Below are 18,003 nucleotides of genomic sequence, written 5' to 3'. Positions count from 1 at the left end.
AGTCTCTTCTGATACTCTCCTCCCCAGACGTAATCAAAGTTAATGTTTTAATGTATATCCAGACCTCTTCCTTTACAGTTACAAATGCATATTTATATTTATGTCTATCTGTCTTTTTTTTTTTTTTTTTTTGAGACAGGTTCTCACTCCCATGGCCCAGGCTAAAGTGCAGTGGTGCGATCACAGCTCACACAGCCTTGACTTCCTGGGCTCCGGTGATTCTCCTACCTCAGTCTCCTGAGTAGCTGGGACTACCGGCATGCACCACCACGCCCAGCTAATTTTTGTATTTTTAGTAGAGACGGGGTTTTGCCATGTTTCCCAGGCTGGTCTCGAACTCCTGGGCTCAAGCAATCTGCTCACCTTGGCCTCCCAAAGTGCTGGGATTACAGGCATGAGCCACCACACTCGGCCCACATCTAAATATTTATATACTTTTTATTTTAAATAAATGGGATTCTCGGCTGGATGCAGTGAGCTGTGATTGTGCCACTGCACTCCAGCCTGGGTGACAAGAGTGAGACCCTGTCTTAAATAAATAAATACATAAATATGACTGTGCCTTGCTTTTTGCCCTACTTAATATATGTTTGAGATCTTTCCATACTAATATATCTCATTTTTTAAAACAGCTCTATGTAATGTGAATGGATACAAATGTAATTTATTGTAATTTGTCAATATTACAAATCTCTGTGCATACATGTAGGGTAAATTCCTGGATGTGGAATTGCAGGTGAAGAGGTTACATTTGCCATCATCCCTAGAAAGAGAGAAGCCAGGGTCCAGGTAACTAGTCTTGGTGCTATGAGAACAAAGGTTCTGTAAATAAGTATATGGGAAATGGCCACATGCTAAACCACCCTCTTGGCCATTCACAATCAAGTAGCATATTAAAAGTTCTGGAAATTCTTCAGTAACCACTCTGTTGAGTGGTTCAAAAAGAGTTGTTTGCAAAAGGAAAGACTTTAATTCTTTGTACACGTTTATTAAAATCTCCCTGAACAGTTAGTTAAATGCCACCATATGCTAATCTCTCACAGACAGTACAGCATTTGGGTAGGAATTTGGCCACACACTATGCCACCCAATTGGGCAGCTGGGGTGGGGTCAGGTTTGGACTTTGTCCAGGAACCAAGAGATGCCTGTCTTGGTGGCTTTGGTGAGAGGGACTCAGCAAGCAAGGCCTGGCAAGAACGTCAGGAGGTTCTGGGGGAGGGTTGCAATTTTACTCTAGCCTGGCTGAGAGGTGACGTCAGACCTAGCAGACACACTGCATCAATCAGGCCCAGGCCTCCAACACAGAACAGCGCAGATCTAGAATCCCTAGAGAAGGAGCCCCTCAGGGTGGAAGAGCGTAGACCACATCCCCCTGTTGACCCACTTCTGGCCAATCGGTGAGGTCATGGCTAACTTCCAAAGCTCAGTGCAGATATTGCCTGAAACCTTCCCAAGCCCTCAAGCTCTTACAGCCAGGTCAGAATAAACCACTCCTGTGTGTTCTTCTAGCACCTTTGCTGCATCTCTTAGTGCAGTCAGTGAGTCTAGTTTGTCTTCCAGTTCATACTAACCTGCTTTGTGAAGAGGAAGGGTCACATAATGAATTGTGTACTTTACAGTCTTCTCTAACAAAAGTGGGAGCTCTTCCATAGTGGGATACTGTTCAGGCTCTCATTCAATCATTACGGAGCACCTACCATGTGTCAGGCATTAGCTGAACTGCTGGGAATTCAGGGGTGAGGCAGACCCAATCCCTGTCCTCACTCTTAACATCTCCTGTAGCCTAGCCCAATGTCTAGCCCAGGGACTGGCACAGTAGGGCTTACGGATGGCAGTCTCATTGGAAAGTTTGTCTTGAAACTGCCTTTGCAAAACAAACACTGCTTTAATTACCTTCTATGCTAAATATATTAATAAACATTTTCTCAAGATGCAATGTCCACTAATAGCTTAGTGTTGAAGAACAGGCCTTGGGTCAGATGGACCTGGACTCGAATCCCTGTTCCCTTCTCTTACTGCTTGAGGGACTTTGGACATGTTACCTGACTTCTCTGAACTTGAGCTTCCCGATCTGTAAAATGGAGACGGTAACACCTCACAGGGTTGTTGTGAGGTGAGGAGCCTGCCCTATAGCAAGTGTCCTGCCATATGGCAAGTGCGAAGTAAACACTGGCCATTCTTCTTGTTGGTGTGATTACTGGGAATTGTGCTGTTGGGACTGGTGACAGAACTCTTGGATTGAGAATGCCGAGATGGTGCACTGAAGATTGTGTGCTCTTTCAGACCAGGAGGAGGATGAGGAGGAGGAAAGTTTATATGACGTAAATTCATTTGACCGTAAGATATGTATTTAAACATCGTGGATGGCCTTGGGGGCCTGATGGGGAGTGGGGTTGCTAAAGCTCCAGCCACCCCTAGGCCCTCCACCTGGCAGGACCAAAGTTGGGGCAGTAGCCGCAGCACCGCCCCCCGGGCCTCGCAGGAGTGTGCAGTCACCTAGTTAGGCCTATCTTGGCCTGCCCATCACTCCTGGCCTGCAGTCTTCTAACTCTGCGGCAGCAGCAGCATCCCCTGAATGGATCGAAGGCTGCCATGGTGTTGTCCGCTGAATTGCTATAGGAGTCAGCCCAGGGCTGCTCACGTGCACCTCAGGTTGCTGATGGCAGCTCTAGTTACTTGGGGATGGAAGTTTGGGGAGAGTGGGCCTTGGTCCACCCTGTGCGAAAGGGAATTTCACCGCCCCCCGGGGCGCCCGCTCCCGCCCCGCCCCACTCCGGGCCCCGCCCCACTCCGGGCCCCGCCCCACTCCGGGCCCCGCCCCCGGGCCCCGCCCCACTCCGGGCCCCGCCCCACTCCGGGCCCCGCCCCCCCGCCCCGGTTCCCGCCCCTTCCCCGCCCGGGCCCGCCCTCGCTCTCCATAGTTACCGCGCTGTGGAGGCGGCGGCCATCTTGGCGGCGGAGCGATGAGTGGGTCTAACCCGAAGGCTGCGGCCGCGGCGTCGGCGGCTGGGCCCGGGGGGCTGGTGGCTGGCAAGGAGGAGAAGAAGAAGGCGGGCGGCGGCGTCCTGAACCGCCTGAAGGTGCGGCGGCAGGCGCCCCACCACGCGGCCGACGACGGCGTCGGGGCAGCGGTCACGGAGCAGGAGCTGCTGGCGCTGGACACCATCCGGCCCGAGCACGTCCTGCGCCTCAGCCGGGTCACTGAGAGTGAGTGCCGCGCGGGCCGCGCCCTCCCCTCGCGCCGTGCCCCGGCTCCCGGAGCCTTCAGCGGACCCGGCCACTTGACCAGCGCGGGGGTCCCCCCCAGACCCCCTCGGCCGGCCAGGCCGCGCTTCCCGCTGCCCCGCCGGCCGGGCTCTGCCCCCGCCACGCTCACGTAGCTCTGGTGGGGAAGGACTCTCCTGGGCTGTACCTCATTCCTGTGAGTCCGGCCACGCTAGGATGCCCTTCGGCCGCTCGGCTCCCCAGCTCTGCTGGACCTGTTTGGGTAGAGGGCCCCGTTCAGCTGAACTGGATCCTCCTGAGCCGGCCAGGGGCCGAGGTCCCCTAATAAATGGGCCCCTGGACCCTCAGCCTGGAACCCCCGGCCGTCAGTGAAGTTCCCGCTCAGCCATGCCCCCCTAGCCCTCTGGCAGACCAGAAGCCTTACCTGCTTCCTCCGCCCCGGCCCCACTGCAGCCCTCCCCCATTGCAGCCTGCCCGGCCTCCCTCCTCTTTGGGTCGGGAGCGTTGCACCTTAGTGTGCAGGTGGGTTCTTTCTCAAAACACATAGCCGTGGCGTTTCCTGCTCATTTAAAACTGTGCCACATTAAAACAGAAATAAAGTTTCAGTTTGTGTACAAACTCCGACATGTGAATCCTGCTTTTGACATTCTCGTGAATGAAGAATGATTTCAGGGTTTCAGAAATGCGTTTCCTGCACAAAAGGCAACCATCCTAAACTTTTTCGTTGATAGGAGGATGGGTGAGAAGAAAAATGTTGCCCAGTCCCTGCCCTGGGTGATCTCCCTTTTTCTGTTCTCTGCCAAGCCAGTCCCTGACTTGACGTCTTTTCTCTTGCTGCTGTTTTCCCTGCAGAAGTGTGCACTCACCTAGTTAGGCCTATCTTGGCCTGCCCATCACTCCTGGCCTGCAGTCTCCTAACCCTGTGGCAGCAGCAGCATTCCCTGGATGGATCGAAGGCTGCCATGGTGTCTGCTGAGCTGCTATAGCAGGCAGCCCAGGGCTGTTCAGGTGCACCTCAGGTTGCCGATGGCAGCTCTAGTAATTTGGGGATGGAAGTTTGGGGGGAGTAGGCCTTGGTCCACCCTGTGCGAAAGGGAATTCCCATTTCCTAAGAGTTTTAATTTGATTCTAGATATTTGGATGCCCCCGTTTCCCAACACTGTTTGGGTTGGGACTGTCCTTAGCAGGCCTGAGCGTATCTTTAGACATTCTTGCTAGTTTTATTGAAACAGTGTGAAAAAGCTTCTTTTCTACTGAACCAGTTTTCATTTGGGGCTCTGAAAGTACACAGATGGCCCAGCACCTGGTCTTGGTAACCTCATACCCTCTCCTGCCATCCAAGTGAGTTAGGGTATTCTGTGCCTGGCACTAAGCAGGATTCTCAGTGAGCACTCAGATCTTAACTGGGGGCTTGGGATTGTTGCTCATTGTCCAAACCCACCTCTGCAACTTCTTAGAGAGAGTCTGGCAACCTCTTTGTTACTCTTCTTAACGTCTTGTTCATTCTATCCAGCAGATTATTTGAGTACCCTCTAAGAGTCCAAAGCCAATGTTAGCCTTTTTAGCAGTTACAGAATAATCAGTAGTTGTCAAGTTTGCCATCTTACTAAAGAGACAACTTGTAAAACACGAAAACAACTAACTCAGGCAATAAAAGATAAAGTATCAAAATGAGCTGTGGAGAAGGTGCTATCCGGAATCATCCTAGAAAGAAATCAGTGAAATTTGCTGTGATTAGAATTATTTGAATTTGCTGCTCACGTTCTAGTCACTTGGGCCTAATGCCTTCACCGGCAGATTTATCTTCTTGCCTGGATATGTATGCTATATATTGTCTACTGTATGATTTTGTGTAGCCCACAAAGATTAGGTTTGTACATTTTTAAATGGTTGAAAAAAACTTTAAAATCTTGAGACACGTGGTTATGTAAAATTCATATGTCAGTGTCCATAAATACAGTTTTACTGGAATATAGCCACATTCATTCATTTGCGTATTGTCTGTGGATGCTTTTGTGTCTACAATGATAGAGTTGAGTAGTTGTGACAGAGACCATGTGGCGGCAAAGCCTAAATTATTTAGAATCTGGCTCTTTACAGAAAAGTTTGCTGATCTCGGCTTTCTTACACTGACAGTTGGCAAACTAGCGTTGGCAAACTAGCACTGTATTATCTGCTAAGTCAGTTTAAATTTCTTAGATTGGAATTCTATAAAAAGTTCTCCCTGTTCTGATATCCAACTTGATAGATAATGAAAGATTTTTAGGTGTTTCCAAAGAAATCCACCTTTTCTATCGTAGTTTCTAAAACTTTTGCAATTTTTCGTCCAAAGCAAGTCCTTGTTCTTTTTTTTCTTTGTTGGATCCCCTAATTCTGTCCGTACAGCTTCTGCTGGTGATAACACATGAGAAAGTTTTTGGGAGTATTTTAAATGTATTGTGTAAGAAAAAATCTGAGTTTGCTTCAAAACTTGAGAATTAAATAAATGGTAGTTTTGGAGGTTATCTAACAGTGTTGGTTTCTCTCTTGTTTTCAGATTATTTATGTAAACCCGAAGACAACATCTACAGTATTGATTTCACCCGCTTCAAAATTCGAGATTTGGAGACAGGGACAGTACTTTTTGAGATTGCCAAACCTTGCGTTTCAGGTAGGCCTCTACGTTGTAGTGACCACTAGACAGTTTTGAGCTAAAGGTCTTTGAAACTCAAATCTTTGTGTGCCACTGCATCCTGTTTCTTGGACTCCAGTGTGTCCTACTTCTGTGACCTCTTCCCATGGCCTGGCCTGCCAGGCGTGGTGTTTTGAAGCTGCGTTCAGAGGCTGATGTTTGTTGGATATCTATTCTGTGCTGGTCACTGTGTTCCACGTCTTTGTGCACATCAGTGTATGTAATCCTCACACCTCTTTGAGGAATTACTGTTATCTCCGTTTTACAGCGAAGGATCTGAGGCCTAGAATTCCCAGGCGGCCCTTTCCTAAGGCCCTGTGCTGGTTCATCTTACCATGTTGCCTCCAGTTGGGAAAGGAATCCTTGAAATTAAACTATAATGAGGAAAACTCACCTGAGCCTGGAGCCCTCTTGGAGGGTGATAGGGAGGATCCTAGTCCAGACATGAGGCAGTTTGAGCCATCTTCTCGCTCTCCTTTACATATTGCCTTGGATTTCCCAGACCTGGTTTGGATTTTAATCTCAACCATTTTCTGGAGGAACAGACCCAGGAACTCAACTACTTGGGGTTCCTTAAATTAGCCTCCGATAGCCGCTTCCTGTGCTTGTGATAAAGTGCCAGGGTGATCAGACCACAGAAGCCTTTGGAGCACCTTACTGGAGGTTTAGCGCCCCCTGGAGTTAGTCATTTGTTAGAACACTGGCACAGATACCCATAGTATCAATGTGGTTTGTAAACTTACTTTGCAGTGTTTCTTATCTGATATGCTACTTAGAGCCTGCAAATTTGATAAGGCCCCGATTTCACCCCTACCTGGTGGTATTTATGCTATCATAATCTAATACTGACCAAGGCACCTAAAGGCTCAAGTTCATGCATAGTTTTGTTGTTGTTTTGTGGGGTTTTTTTTGTGTGTTGTTTGTTTTGAGACACAGTCTTGCTCGACTGTCACCCAGGCTGGAGTGCAGTGGCACAATCTCGGCTCACTGCAACCTCTGCCTCCTGGGTTTAAGAGCTTCTCCTGCCTCAGCCTCCCAAGTAGCTGAGATTACAGGTGCCCGCCACCATGCCTAGCTAATTTTTGTATTTTTAATAGAGACGGGATTTCACCATGTTGGTCGGGCTGGTGTCAGACCCCTGACCTTTGATTCGCCTGCCTTGGTCTCCCAAAGTGTTGGGATTACAGGCGCGAGCCACCGCACCTGGTTGCTCATGGGTAGTTTTTTATTGGGATGGTCAGATCAAGACCAGCTAGCTTCCTGGGTCTGTGGTGTTCTCATCCCTAAGTCACATATCACAGTACCTGGGACATTGCAAGGACTCCAGGCCTACTACAGGTATGTGGATTTGGGTTAGACTCAGAGTTGTCATTTCAGTATAAGATAGAACTGTTTCAAGAAGATCAGCTGAAGATACTGTAAAGTATCTTGGTTTTCAGTCTCTCTAGTTTTTACATTTAAGGATCTTGATTCACTTGTAATATTCCCCACATTGAGGCTGGGTGCGGTACCTGTAATTCCAGCACTTTGGGAGGCTGAGGCAGGCAGATCACTTGAGCCCCAGGAGTTTGAGACCAGCCTGGGCAACATGGCGAAACCCCATCTGTACAAAAAATACAAAAAAATTAGCCAGGCGTGGTGGCACATGCCTGTGGTCCCAGCTACTCAGGAGGCCGAGGTGGAAGGATGGCTTGAGCCTGGGAGATCAAGGCTGCAGTGAGCCGTGATCACTGCGTTGCACTCCAGCGAAGGTGACAGAGTGAGACCCTATCTCAGAATAAATCAATAAATATAAACAATAGAGTATCCTCACACTGAATCAGTACCTTTCTGCAGCACTTGTTCTGATGAATTTGAATCCCCAAGATTTGCCTAACTCTCTCTGAGTCACATTGTTGGAGCCAGGGTTTGAGAGTCTCTGGGGGTGAACCCCTACTCAGCCTGGTTGCCCAGTCGCTCTTGGGCTTGTCAAAAGCAGAGATGTTTGATGCTGACAAAGTCTTCTCTTATGTTGTACCCATGTACGGCTTAGACCTGGAGAAAATATCCTCACTGGACACTGGAGGGTACTAACTCCTATTCACATTAGAATGCTTGTTCTCTGATTCTTTTTTTTTTTTTTTTTTGAGACAGAGTTTCACTCTTGTTGCCCAGGCTGGAGTGCAGTGGCGCAATCTCAGCTCACTGCAACCTCCGCCTCCCGGGTTCAAGCAATTCTCCTGCCTCAGCCTTCCGAGTAGCTGGGATTACAGGCATGCGCCACCATGCCTGGCTAATTTTGTATTTTTAGTAGAGACAGGGTTTCTCCATGTTGGTCAGGCTGGTCTCGAACTCCTGACCTCAGGGGATCCACCCGCCTCGGCCTCCAAAAGTGCTGGGATTACAGGCGTGAGCCACCGCGCCCAGCCCTCTGATTCATTTTACAAATCTTTCATCTCCTGGGTTCAGGAATGGACTAGACTGGAGACCGGCATTAACCTTGTAGAGGCCACCACATCTGCTTCACCCTTTCCCAGGTGGTCAAAGGGTTAGGCCTGGTATGGCCTAGAAGTAGGCATCAGTCAAGGAACTATAGTATCCCAAGGCTGTAGGTCAATGTCTTCTATTTAAATAACAAAAGTATTTTTAGTGGTTTATCTTTGCAGCCTGTCAGAAATTTTTATATTCATTGAAATAACTTTCTGATAAGTGTCAACTTTTGTAGTCTCACTCTTTTAGGTTGGTGCTAGCGCTTCAACTTGGTTAACTGCAGACCTAGTCTGTATAGTATAGACCATGTCAGGGGCCCGGTTCCCAGCTTATGTTTCAGGCTTCACCCTTAGGATATGGCATAAGCTCTCAAACTATTAAAAAAGGCTAATAGCTTAGTGTTGAAGAATAGGCCTTGAGTCAGATGGACCTGGATTCAAATCCCTGTTCCCCGCTCTTACTGTTTGAGGGACTTTGGACATGTTACCTGACTTCTCTGAACTTGAGCTTCCTGATCTGTAAAATAGAGACAGTAGCACCTCGAAGGGTTGTTGTGAGGAGTCTGGCCTATGGCAAGTGTCCTGCCATATAGCAAGTGCGCAGTAAACACTGGCCATTCTTCTTGTTGGTGTGATTACTGAGATTGGTTGCCATTGTGCTGTTGGGACTGGTGATAGAACTCTTGGATTGAGAATGTCGAGATGGTGCACTGAGGATTCTGTGTGCTCTTTCAGACCAGGAGGAGGATGAGGAGGAGGGAGGTGGAGACGTGGACATCAGCGCAGGACGTTTTGTCCGCTATCAGTTCACACCGGCATTTCTCCGCCTCCGGACAGTCGGGGCTACGTGAGTACCATTACTACCTGAGGGGAGAACATTCTGTTTTTTTCACAGAGAAGAGTGTTTTCAGTTGGGTTTTGGGTTGGCTTTAGAGGAGGGAGGAGGCAAAGTCGGGCTTACAGAGATTTATTTTCCAGGGTGGAGTTCACAGTGGGAGACAAACCTGTGTCAAACTTCCGGATGATCGAACGGCACTATTTCCGGGAACACTTGCTGAAAAACTTTGACTTTGATTTTGGCTTCTGCATCCCCAGCAGTAGGAACACTTGTGAACATATCTATGAGTTTCCCCAGCTTTCGGAGGATGTCAGTATGTATCCCCTGACTCTTACAGCACTCTAGATTCTGAGGGCTACAAGGAACAAACCTTGAAACCCATCTGGTCCAGCACCCTGGCTTTGTCTCATGGCAGTTCTGACATGATGCGTATCTAGTCATTTGACCTCAGGCTTCTCATTTCCTATTGCTCCTGGCTCCTGTTCTAAACTCTGACTCGGCCCATATGGGAGCAACGAAGGGTTTGTTTTTGTTTTTGTTTTTGTTTTTTTTCCCGTGAGACAGAGTCTTGCTCTGTCTGTTGCCCAGGCTGGAGTGCAGTGGCGTGATCTCAGCTCACTGTAACCTCCGCCTCCCAGGTTCAAGCGATTCTCCTGCCTCAGCCTCCTGAGTAGCTGAGATTACACCACGCCTGGCTAGTTTTTGTATTTTCAGTAGAGACGGGGTTTCACCATGTTGGCCAGGCTGGTCTTGAACACTTGACCTCATGATTCACCCTCCTTGGCCTCCTAAAATGCTGGGATTACAGGTGTGAGCCACTGCCCCCGGCCCTTTTTTTTTTTTTGAGACAGAGTCTTGCCCTGTTGCCCAGGCTGGGGTGCAGTGGCACAATCTTGGCTCACTGCATCGTCTGCCCCCTGGGTTCAAGTGATTCTCCTGCCTCAGCCTCTCGAGTAGCTGGGATTACAGGTGACTGCCACCATACCCGGCTAATTTTTTGTATTTTTTGTAGAGACAGGGTTTCACCATGTTGGTCAGGCTTGTCTCAAACTCCTGACCCTGTGATCCACCTGCCTCAGCCTCCCAAAGTGCTGAGATTACAGGCGTGAGCCACTGTACTCGGCCTGAAGGTTTTTTTTTTTTTTTTCTTTTTGAGACGGAGTCTTGATCTTGTCACCCAGGCTGGAGTGCGGTGGCGCAATCTCGGCTCACTGCAAGCTCTGCCTCCTGGGTTCACGCCATTCTCCTGCCTCAGCCTCCTGAGTAGCTGGGACTACAGGTGCCCACCACCATGCCCAGCTAATTTTTTGTATTTTTAGTAGAGACGGGGTTTCACCATGTTAGCCAGGATAGTCCCGATCTCCTGACCCTGTGATCCGCCTGCCTTGGCCTCCTAAAGTGCTGGAATTACAGGCTTGAGCCACTGCGCCCGGCCAGCCTGAAGGTTTTAATAATACAGGTCATCCTTTTAGATGCCTTCTGTGGGAAGACAGTGCCTAAGGGAGATGAAAGGAGGCCTGTGACCATCCCTGGGACTCTGATCAGATAAAGCACCTCTCCTGTGCACTGTTAGTCATGGTTTTCCATTGTGTTTTAGTTATTGGCCCTTCACTTTTTTCTTAAACAGAGCTAGATGTGAAACTGCAGGCTAAATAGAATCAAGGCCAGAGGACTTCTTTTCCATTCCCTGCAGGATAGAGAGTTGATTGGATAAAGTGGTGAGATAGATCCAGCAGGAAGGAATGGGGCTGTTGTAGATTTTGGGGCAGGAGTGAGAAGGTGGAAATACTGTTTGAGGAAGAGTGGCCTAGACCTGGGGAGGGCACCAGAGGGACAAGGCTGCTGCCATGTAGCCTCGGCAAGGGAAGGTGGGGACCAAAAGAGAGAGAAAGAACAGGCCTTGTCAGTTTCTGCAACTTTGGCCTAGCCACCTCAGGTTTGCATCCTTTGTGAATAGTTAGGGAAAATTCAAGGCATTTATGAGGGTGTGAATGGAATCCTGTGACTAGTGATGCCTTTAGTTGCCTTGTTGGCATCACTGATTGGTCCTCTCAGAATCCCAGGTCCTTAAGAATTGTCATATTCTGAAAACCAGATAACCTTTAATCGTGTGGCAGTACAGTTCCCAGGTAAAATGAGGATTGCTGAGATGTGGGGCAGGGTGTTGATGACAGCATCCGGTTCTGACTTGAACCCCTCTTCCCAAGCTGGCTAGAATATGTAGATACTTGCAAGAAAAGATGATGTATAGTGTTACAAGTTTTACCCATGAAGCCAAATCAGCCTGGAGGGCAATATTATGCATATAAACCAAGTAGTTTTGGCATTGGTGGGTTCAAAGAACTTTAAAAAATCAGTTTCACTTTTTGAGAACTGTGGTGAGCAACAGCATTTCCTCCAGGAGACTCCAAATGGCATGTAATCATTAACTCAAAACTGATCAGAGGTAGTGACTGTTAATTATCTTTACTCTCCACTATGGTTAAAGAGGTCTGGGCAATTGCCTGAGCAAACAAGACTTTAGATCCCAAGACAAGCAGACCTATTGCTGAATCATTTGTGAGTTAATACCCAAAAGGTCTCCGGAGAAGGCTCTCTGCCCTGTGTTCCTTGCACTCATTCCCATCTAGGATTCCTTGGGTTGTCAGGGGTGTGTGTGGAGGTGGGCACAGTGAGGCTCAGATTTCTGAATTTGGACTGGAATGTCTAGAGGTGGGCCAGTGACCAGAGGCCAGGGCTGGCTTTGGTCAGCTGAGAGCAAATAGGTTGGTGGGGTCCATGTTGGGAAGAGGGTGAGCACATTTCCCTGGTATCTTGGTTGAAGAATCCAGGCTGGAGATGACTGAGGAGGCCATAGTGGAGAGTTGATTGCAACCTTATGTTGAAATGGAGATCATGTTCAGTTGGGGGGCCTCTGTGGTCTCCCCAGCTGTCAAGGGCTGCCTCCCTCTGTTCTGACCTCATCGTTATTCTGGCAGAGTATACTCTGAAGCGCTGGCTTATTTTGGAGGGGATGCAAAGTTTTCTCGCATCTACCCTGTGGGGCAGACTCAAACATAATTCTTTGCTTTTTTTCCCCCTTTGCTTGACTTGCAGTTCGTCTGATGATTGAAAATCCTTATGAGACCCGCTCTGACAGCTTCTACTTTGTTGACAACAAGCTGATAATGCACAACAAGGCTGATTATGCCTATAATGGAGGCCAGTAAGTGCTGCAGGAGTAGATAGGGGAGGTGCTTTGCTGCGGCCACAACATCCTAGCACATGGAGGCGACTGAATCTGCAGTTTGTCAACACACATCTGGAACCTGGCCCCAGGAAGCCAAGGCTGGGGTGGCAGTTTCCTGCGCGCCAAAGGAGCTGCCAAGCAGTGCTGTGTTTTCTTCCCCAGTATTTTTTCTTCCCTTTTTTTCCTGCTCCTTAGGTTGCAGAGGTACTATAGTAAAGTAAAAGGTTAGGATAAGGCTCCTGGAATCCAGATAAAAAAGTTTATTTTCCTGTAGTTCTGGCTGCCTGTTGGTTGTCTTGATGAGCCTTTGTCTCTCCAGGCATAGCTGTGCCCGGTGAGAAGGCTCTGGCCAGGCCCACCAGCAGGTCAGCAGCTCTTAAGGTTCCTGGGTACTGTGGGAAGCTGAAAGGTAGGCCTCTTCCGGTAGCTCCTCCTCTCACCTCCGGCATTGCCATCAGCGCAGTCTGCCCTCGGTCTGTGTGAAGTCTTAAACCAACTGGAAGAAACTTGAAAGGGTGGGGAGGGAGGGAGATGCCAAGAGTGGAGGTACCAAGGAATGAGTGATGCTGCCAAGCTGAAGGGTCTGCCTTGTGGAGAGGCTGCTGCTGCGTCTGACTTCCAGGGTCTCAGCCATCCCTCCTGGGAATAGACCAAGGTTTCAGCCTGGCAGTGCCTTCTGTTCTCATTTTGGAGGACAGACAAGCTTGCTTCGCATCTCCTGGCTCCTCCCTTCTGAGTCTCATGAAATAGAACGAGTCAGCTCTGCTCATGGAACAGTAGTATCTCTTGAGGCCAGAGCAGGTCTCATATTTTGTTTTTTTATTTCCAGACTTCATTAGGGGAGGTTTTATAAAATGACAGTGGTGTTCCCAGCGTATGTGATATGTGGTTAGACTTCTGATAGTATTAATCAGCTTCCTGGGGCTAATCTGGCTTATGTTGGGAGGATGTGCTTACGAATCAGCAGCAGCTTTCTAAAGGAGAGATTTGACTTTTCTCTGCACTGCACAGCCCGGAGGATCGGCTTTTGATGGGGATTTGCCTCGGAAGCTCTTTGTACGTTTCTTGTTTAGGAGGGTTTTCCTATCTACCTTTCTACTGAAGTAGTTTCTGGAACTATCCTGGTGGATCAGAGTTAAGTAATGCAGTCTGATCCTTCAGACTGCTAGTTAGAATTGTTTTAGGTGTTCAGAAAGGGCAAAATAGGCTGATGTGGCCTGTCAGAGTGATGTGTTCTCAAAAAAGTTCACCTGCACGTCTGTGGGCTGCTTTTGTCCTCAGACAATTAGTGGACAGACTCCACAAACCCTCTGATGAGATGATTGATGTGGCCAGGGTCCAGTTAGCATCAGTAGAAGGATGTCACTAGGAAAGGCCCAGGTATCTGGTAAGTGACTGTGAGGTGTCACGGTAGCTGACAGGAGGGTGTCCCGAAGTGCTTGGGAGAAAGGCCGTATGGGGGCCAGGGACAGAAGAGACATTGTGGCCACTGAAGTTCCTGTGCATCCACCACTGGTACTGCTCCCTGTGTGGGCTCTAGGGCGAGTGGCCCCGAACCTTGGCCCAGTGCTTTGTACCAGGCCAGAGTCTTGGCAGTGCCACATGCTGGCAGCTTTCTGACTGAGAAGGTCCTAGCTTACCCCTGTGTGCTGGCCTTGGATTCGGCCCCGAGAGAGGGGAGAGACCATGCCTCCTGTGGAGTGGGTTCCTTATCACCAGACCGGCCACTCTCAGAACTGGCGTCCACTGTAAATCCAGGTGCCTTACGTGTGGCTCTGTCCTTTATGTTCCTGGGGAAAGCTGCATTGCCATTGTTCCCACCTCCTCATTGGCAGAAAGATGCCAGCACTGTTAGCACTGTCTCCTCACCTTCTGTTTCTCATGTGGCTCCTCAAATGGGATTTGCATGTTCCTGTCAAGCTTAACAACAATCCCTTCTCTCTTTGACAGAGGCCCAGGTGGGACAGTTTCTATTTGATACTTGAATATTATCTGGGATGTGGTTCTGGAGCTGCCCAGAGCTGTGCTCAGTAGAGTGTGTCTTGGAAACATGCCCCTGGGCAGACTGTATCCACTACACTAGTGAGCTATCACTTATCTGCCGTGTTCGCTTTTGCTAGAAAGAGGACGTGGAGGAAGGAGGAGGTGGGCAATCTGGCTTGAGTTGTGCTGTATCCTCTTCCTTGTTAGCTTGCCTTAGTCTCACTGGAGACCATTTGCGGACAGTGCTTGGTCTATGCCCAGCAGGACAGGCTTTGCTGTTTCTGAAAGTCTTGTGTTCTGTATCTGGGGCTCTGGATTCCTGTGTCTAGCTGCTCAGGAAATCTTGAGAAGCATTCCACTCTGGGGTGTAAACCAGTATGAGTTTGAAATTCAAGCCTTTGTACCTGAGTTGGGGAGAGAATTGCAAGGCATACTTTCTCTGAAAGTAACAGAACCAGTCAGGCTGCCATGTTATTAAGGAATCTGAACTGTTGATAGCAGTTATCTCATGGGTGATACAATGGAAGGGGGCAAAAAAACTACCTGCATAGGGGACCCTGCCCTTTGTCAAGAGCTGGGAGCACAATTCATCAGAGTAGCAGGCCCACCTGGTGCCAGAGGGCCTGCCCCTGCTGCTTCTGTTCCTTTGCCTTGCAGTCTCCTAGAGACAGCCTCTCTTTTCCTGTACAGCCTTTGGGCCAAAATGCCCTTCTAGCTTCTCCAAAGAAGATCTGAGTTTATTTCGTTCTATGTTTTAAAAGGTAAAAGGACATAACAAGTGAAAGAAGTTTTGGGCTAAAGTAGGCTATATCTCCTTATGTATTAGCTCAATACTGTTTTGCAGAGAAAACATTTTTCAAGGATGTACTTCCTGAAGACACCGCAGTCTTTGGGCCATTTGATTTCCAGTACATAGGGTGGAAGAATGTGATTTGGGGCTGACCATAAACTGGAAATTTGTGAAAGGGCAGTGATTGGGCAATCTTCAGTTTATTTTTTCAGTTGAAGTGGAACTCATTTCTGGAATGGATTTAATAGGCTGTGTCTAATGTACAAACTGGGTGAGTCCTGCCTTAGTGTGTCCTGCCCCACCGGTACGATTCCAGGATACTCTTTTCCCCTCTGTAAAGTCACTTTCTTCTGATGGCCAGTGTCATTATGATGTCAGTGAGGTCTGGGGATGAGGACAGTGTGTCCTGAAATTCACAGGACTGACTCCTCACCCCAGTGCACGAGGATTCCTGTGGCATAAGGTGCTGCTGTACCTGGTGTAGGAGCCTAATCGTTGAACCATTGTGTTACTCACATTCCATGTCACAGAACATCTCAGCCTCAAAAAGGATTTGGTGGAGGTGGATTTACCCCTTGTTTTACAAAGGACCGTGTAAAGTCATTGAAGTTGTGAAAGTCTATTTTTTTTCCTGTAAATGTATTTTTTACAGAATATAAGAAACATCAATGACCTGATCTGTCCTTCCACTTCCTTCCCGCTTCCCCCAAAATCACATTCCAGTTTTTATTGTCTTTGTGTCCAAAGTAAACTAGGTGACTTATTTGTATAAAATGTTATTTTGCCACAAGAGACAGTAATAAAAGAAAGATTTTCACAGTACGTCTTCCTCATCCTGTCTCCTAATTGTTGGGCCGCTTGTGTTGCTGAGGGGAGCAGGGGCAGATGGGGGCTCCAGGTTTCTCTCACTTTGGCTATTATGTGGCCCTTCTGCAAGTAGTTTAACTAGAGTATAGCTGGCTTCTAGGGTGATTGAGGAATTGTACTGGACTTTAGGCTTAATATTTTTGCCTTGTATTTTCCCAGGGTGAGTGGCTTTGTAAATTGAAAGTTTACATGCACGTTTTAAAGATAGGCTTTTTTTTTTTTTGAGATGGAGTTTCGCTCTTTTTGCCCAGGCTGGAATGTGATGGCATGATGGTGGCTCACTGCACACTTCGCCTCCCGGGTTCAAGTGATTCTCTTGCCTCAGCCTCCCAAGTAGCTGGGATTACAGGTGCATGCCACCATGCCCGGCTAATTCTGTATTTTTGGTAGAGACAGGGTTTCCCCATGTTGGCCAGGCTGGTCTTGAACTCCTGACCTCAGGTGATCAACCCGCCTCGGCCTCCCAATGTTCTGGGATTATAGGTGTGAGCCACTGTGCCTGGCCGTAAAGGTAGGCTTATTAAGGAATACTTTACAGTAAAATTTACCTCACTTAAGAGTATTGATGCATTTTGACAAATGAATACTTTTATTACCCATCACAATCATGATATAGGACATTTCCATCAAACCCACTCAGAAAGTTCCTGAGTTCCTTGTGTTTGCAGCCAGGTGCCTTCCTCCACCTTAGCCTCTTGTAACCACTGTCTAATTCTGTCTCTACTGGAAAACTTGGATACTTTTAAAATGAAATTTCACGTTCATATTTACAGTCACAAAAAATTCTCAAGAGTCTGGTTTAGGTGCTCTGCGGCACCTGAAGCAATTATTATTGGCCTTTGCTCACAAACACAACTCACTTATTTCTCCCTTTTCTCCTGCCGCTTCATCGTTTCTTCCACCCAGGGCTGGTGCCCAGGTGGGATGACTGAAAGGTGAGGAAGCCCTTAGAGCATTTGCCAGTGGGAGTCATTCATTTGACTTTAAAGTACTGAGAATTTGGAGGTGTTCTTTTAAATGCATTATTTAAAAAGAAAGGTAACACATTAAGGACTTTGCTGCATCTTTTGATTGGCTTTCCTCTAGGAAGTAGTGACCGAGGTTTCCACTCTCCTCCAAGAGGAAGAGACAGAATTTTTGGCAAATAGGTCAATGCTGGGAACAGATGCCTGCCTGGCTGAGTGTTGGGAAAGAAAGGCAGTTGGAGGGATGTATGGGTGCCTGGGAGGGCGTGGGTGGTGCCCAGGAGGCTATGGGAGTCAGAATTACACTTGCACAAGAGAAGATCCTTATGGGACAAGTAAAATCAGCATAGTTTCTTGGGCGAGGCAAAGGTGTCCTGATGAGGATGCTGGGGGTCAAATATGTGGCCGGGTTCTGCCCCAATTGGGAATGAGACAGTCAGTACTGAAGTGGAACAGGGGGTAGCAGCTCCACCCACCTTCACAGCCTCTGGGGAAAAGCTTTCCTTGCAGCCCAACTCCAGGGTCCTAAATATTGAGCACCAACACAAGACAGGTCCTTGAGCTTCTTGGAGCGAGTGGGGGAAGCAGATAATTTCAGATGCAAAGTTCCTTGAATAAACAGAAGGCAAGATAGAGAGCCAGTAGGGGAGAAACGGCCTGGTGTGGTCAGGGCAGGCATCCATGAGACCTGAACGAAGAGGGGGCATTCCAGACAAAGGGAACAGTGATCACAGAGGCCCCCGAGTCAGGAACCAGCTAAGGGTCTTAGAGAAGAGCTGCCTCGTAAAGCCGAGCAACAATAACCAGGGAACGGTGGGCATGGGCCCTGATAGACAAGGCAGGTCTTGGCTTTTTAAGCCGTAGAATTGGATTTTAGGAGGGATGGGCCCGCCGACAAAGCCAACAAAGTTTTAAGCCGAAGATCGCTATCTTATTTATGCTTTAAAAAGGACCTCTCTGGCCTTTC

General features: G+C 48.4%; 1 protein-coding gene across 1 annotated transcript; it reads left to right on the top strand.

Annotated features, from left to right (window-relative positions):
- Nucleotides 1-2,926: 2,926 nt before the first annotated feature.
- UNC119B (unc-119 lipid binding chaperone B) lies at nt 2,927-16,026 on the top strand. Its single transcript, XM_032168509.2, has 5 exons — nt 2,927-3,207; nt 5,762-5,875; nt 9,100-9,211; nt 9,343-9,515; nt 12,299-16,026. Exons 1-5 carry the CDS (start codon nt 2,964-2,966, stop codon nt 12,409-12,411), a joined length of 756 nt encoding a protein of 251 aa, XP_032024400.1. The 5' UTR covers nt 2,927-2,963; the 3' UTR covers nt 12,412-16,026.
- The last annotated feature ends 1,977 nt before the right edge of the window (nt 16,027-18,003 follow it).

This window comes from Hylobates moloch, unplaced genomic scaffold (genome assembly GCF_009828535.3).
Source record: "Hylobates moloch isolate HMO894 unplaced genomic scaffold, HMol_V3 SCAFFOLD_12, whole genome shotgun sequence".
Classification (NCBI taxonomy): Eukaryota; Metazoa; Chordata; class Mammalia; order Primates; family Hylobatidae; genus Hylobates; species Hylobates moloch.
The sequence above is the reverse complement of the archived record's forward strand: the minus strand, read 5'-3'. Positions and strand labels throughout refer to the sequence as shown.

Excerpts from the sequence above, each read along its gene's own strand:
- UNC119B (XM_032168509.2), top strand. The coding sequence starts at position 2,964 with ATGAGTGGGTCTAACCCGAAGGCTGCGGCCGCGGCGTCGGCGGCTGGG. Across the intron at positions 3,208-5,761 it reads CCTCAGCCGGGTCACTGAGA|ATTATTTATGTAAACCCGAA; the intron begins GTGAGTGCCGCG and ends TCTTGTTTTCAG. Across the intron at positions 9,516-12,298 it reads CCAGCTTTCGGAGGATGTCA|TTCGTCTGATGATTGAAAAT; the intron begins GTATGTATCCCC and ends CTTGACTTGCAG.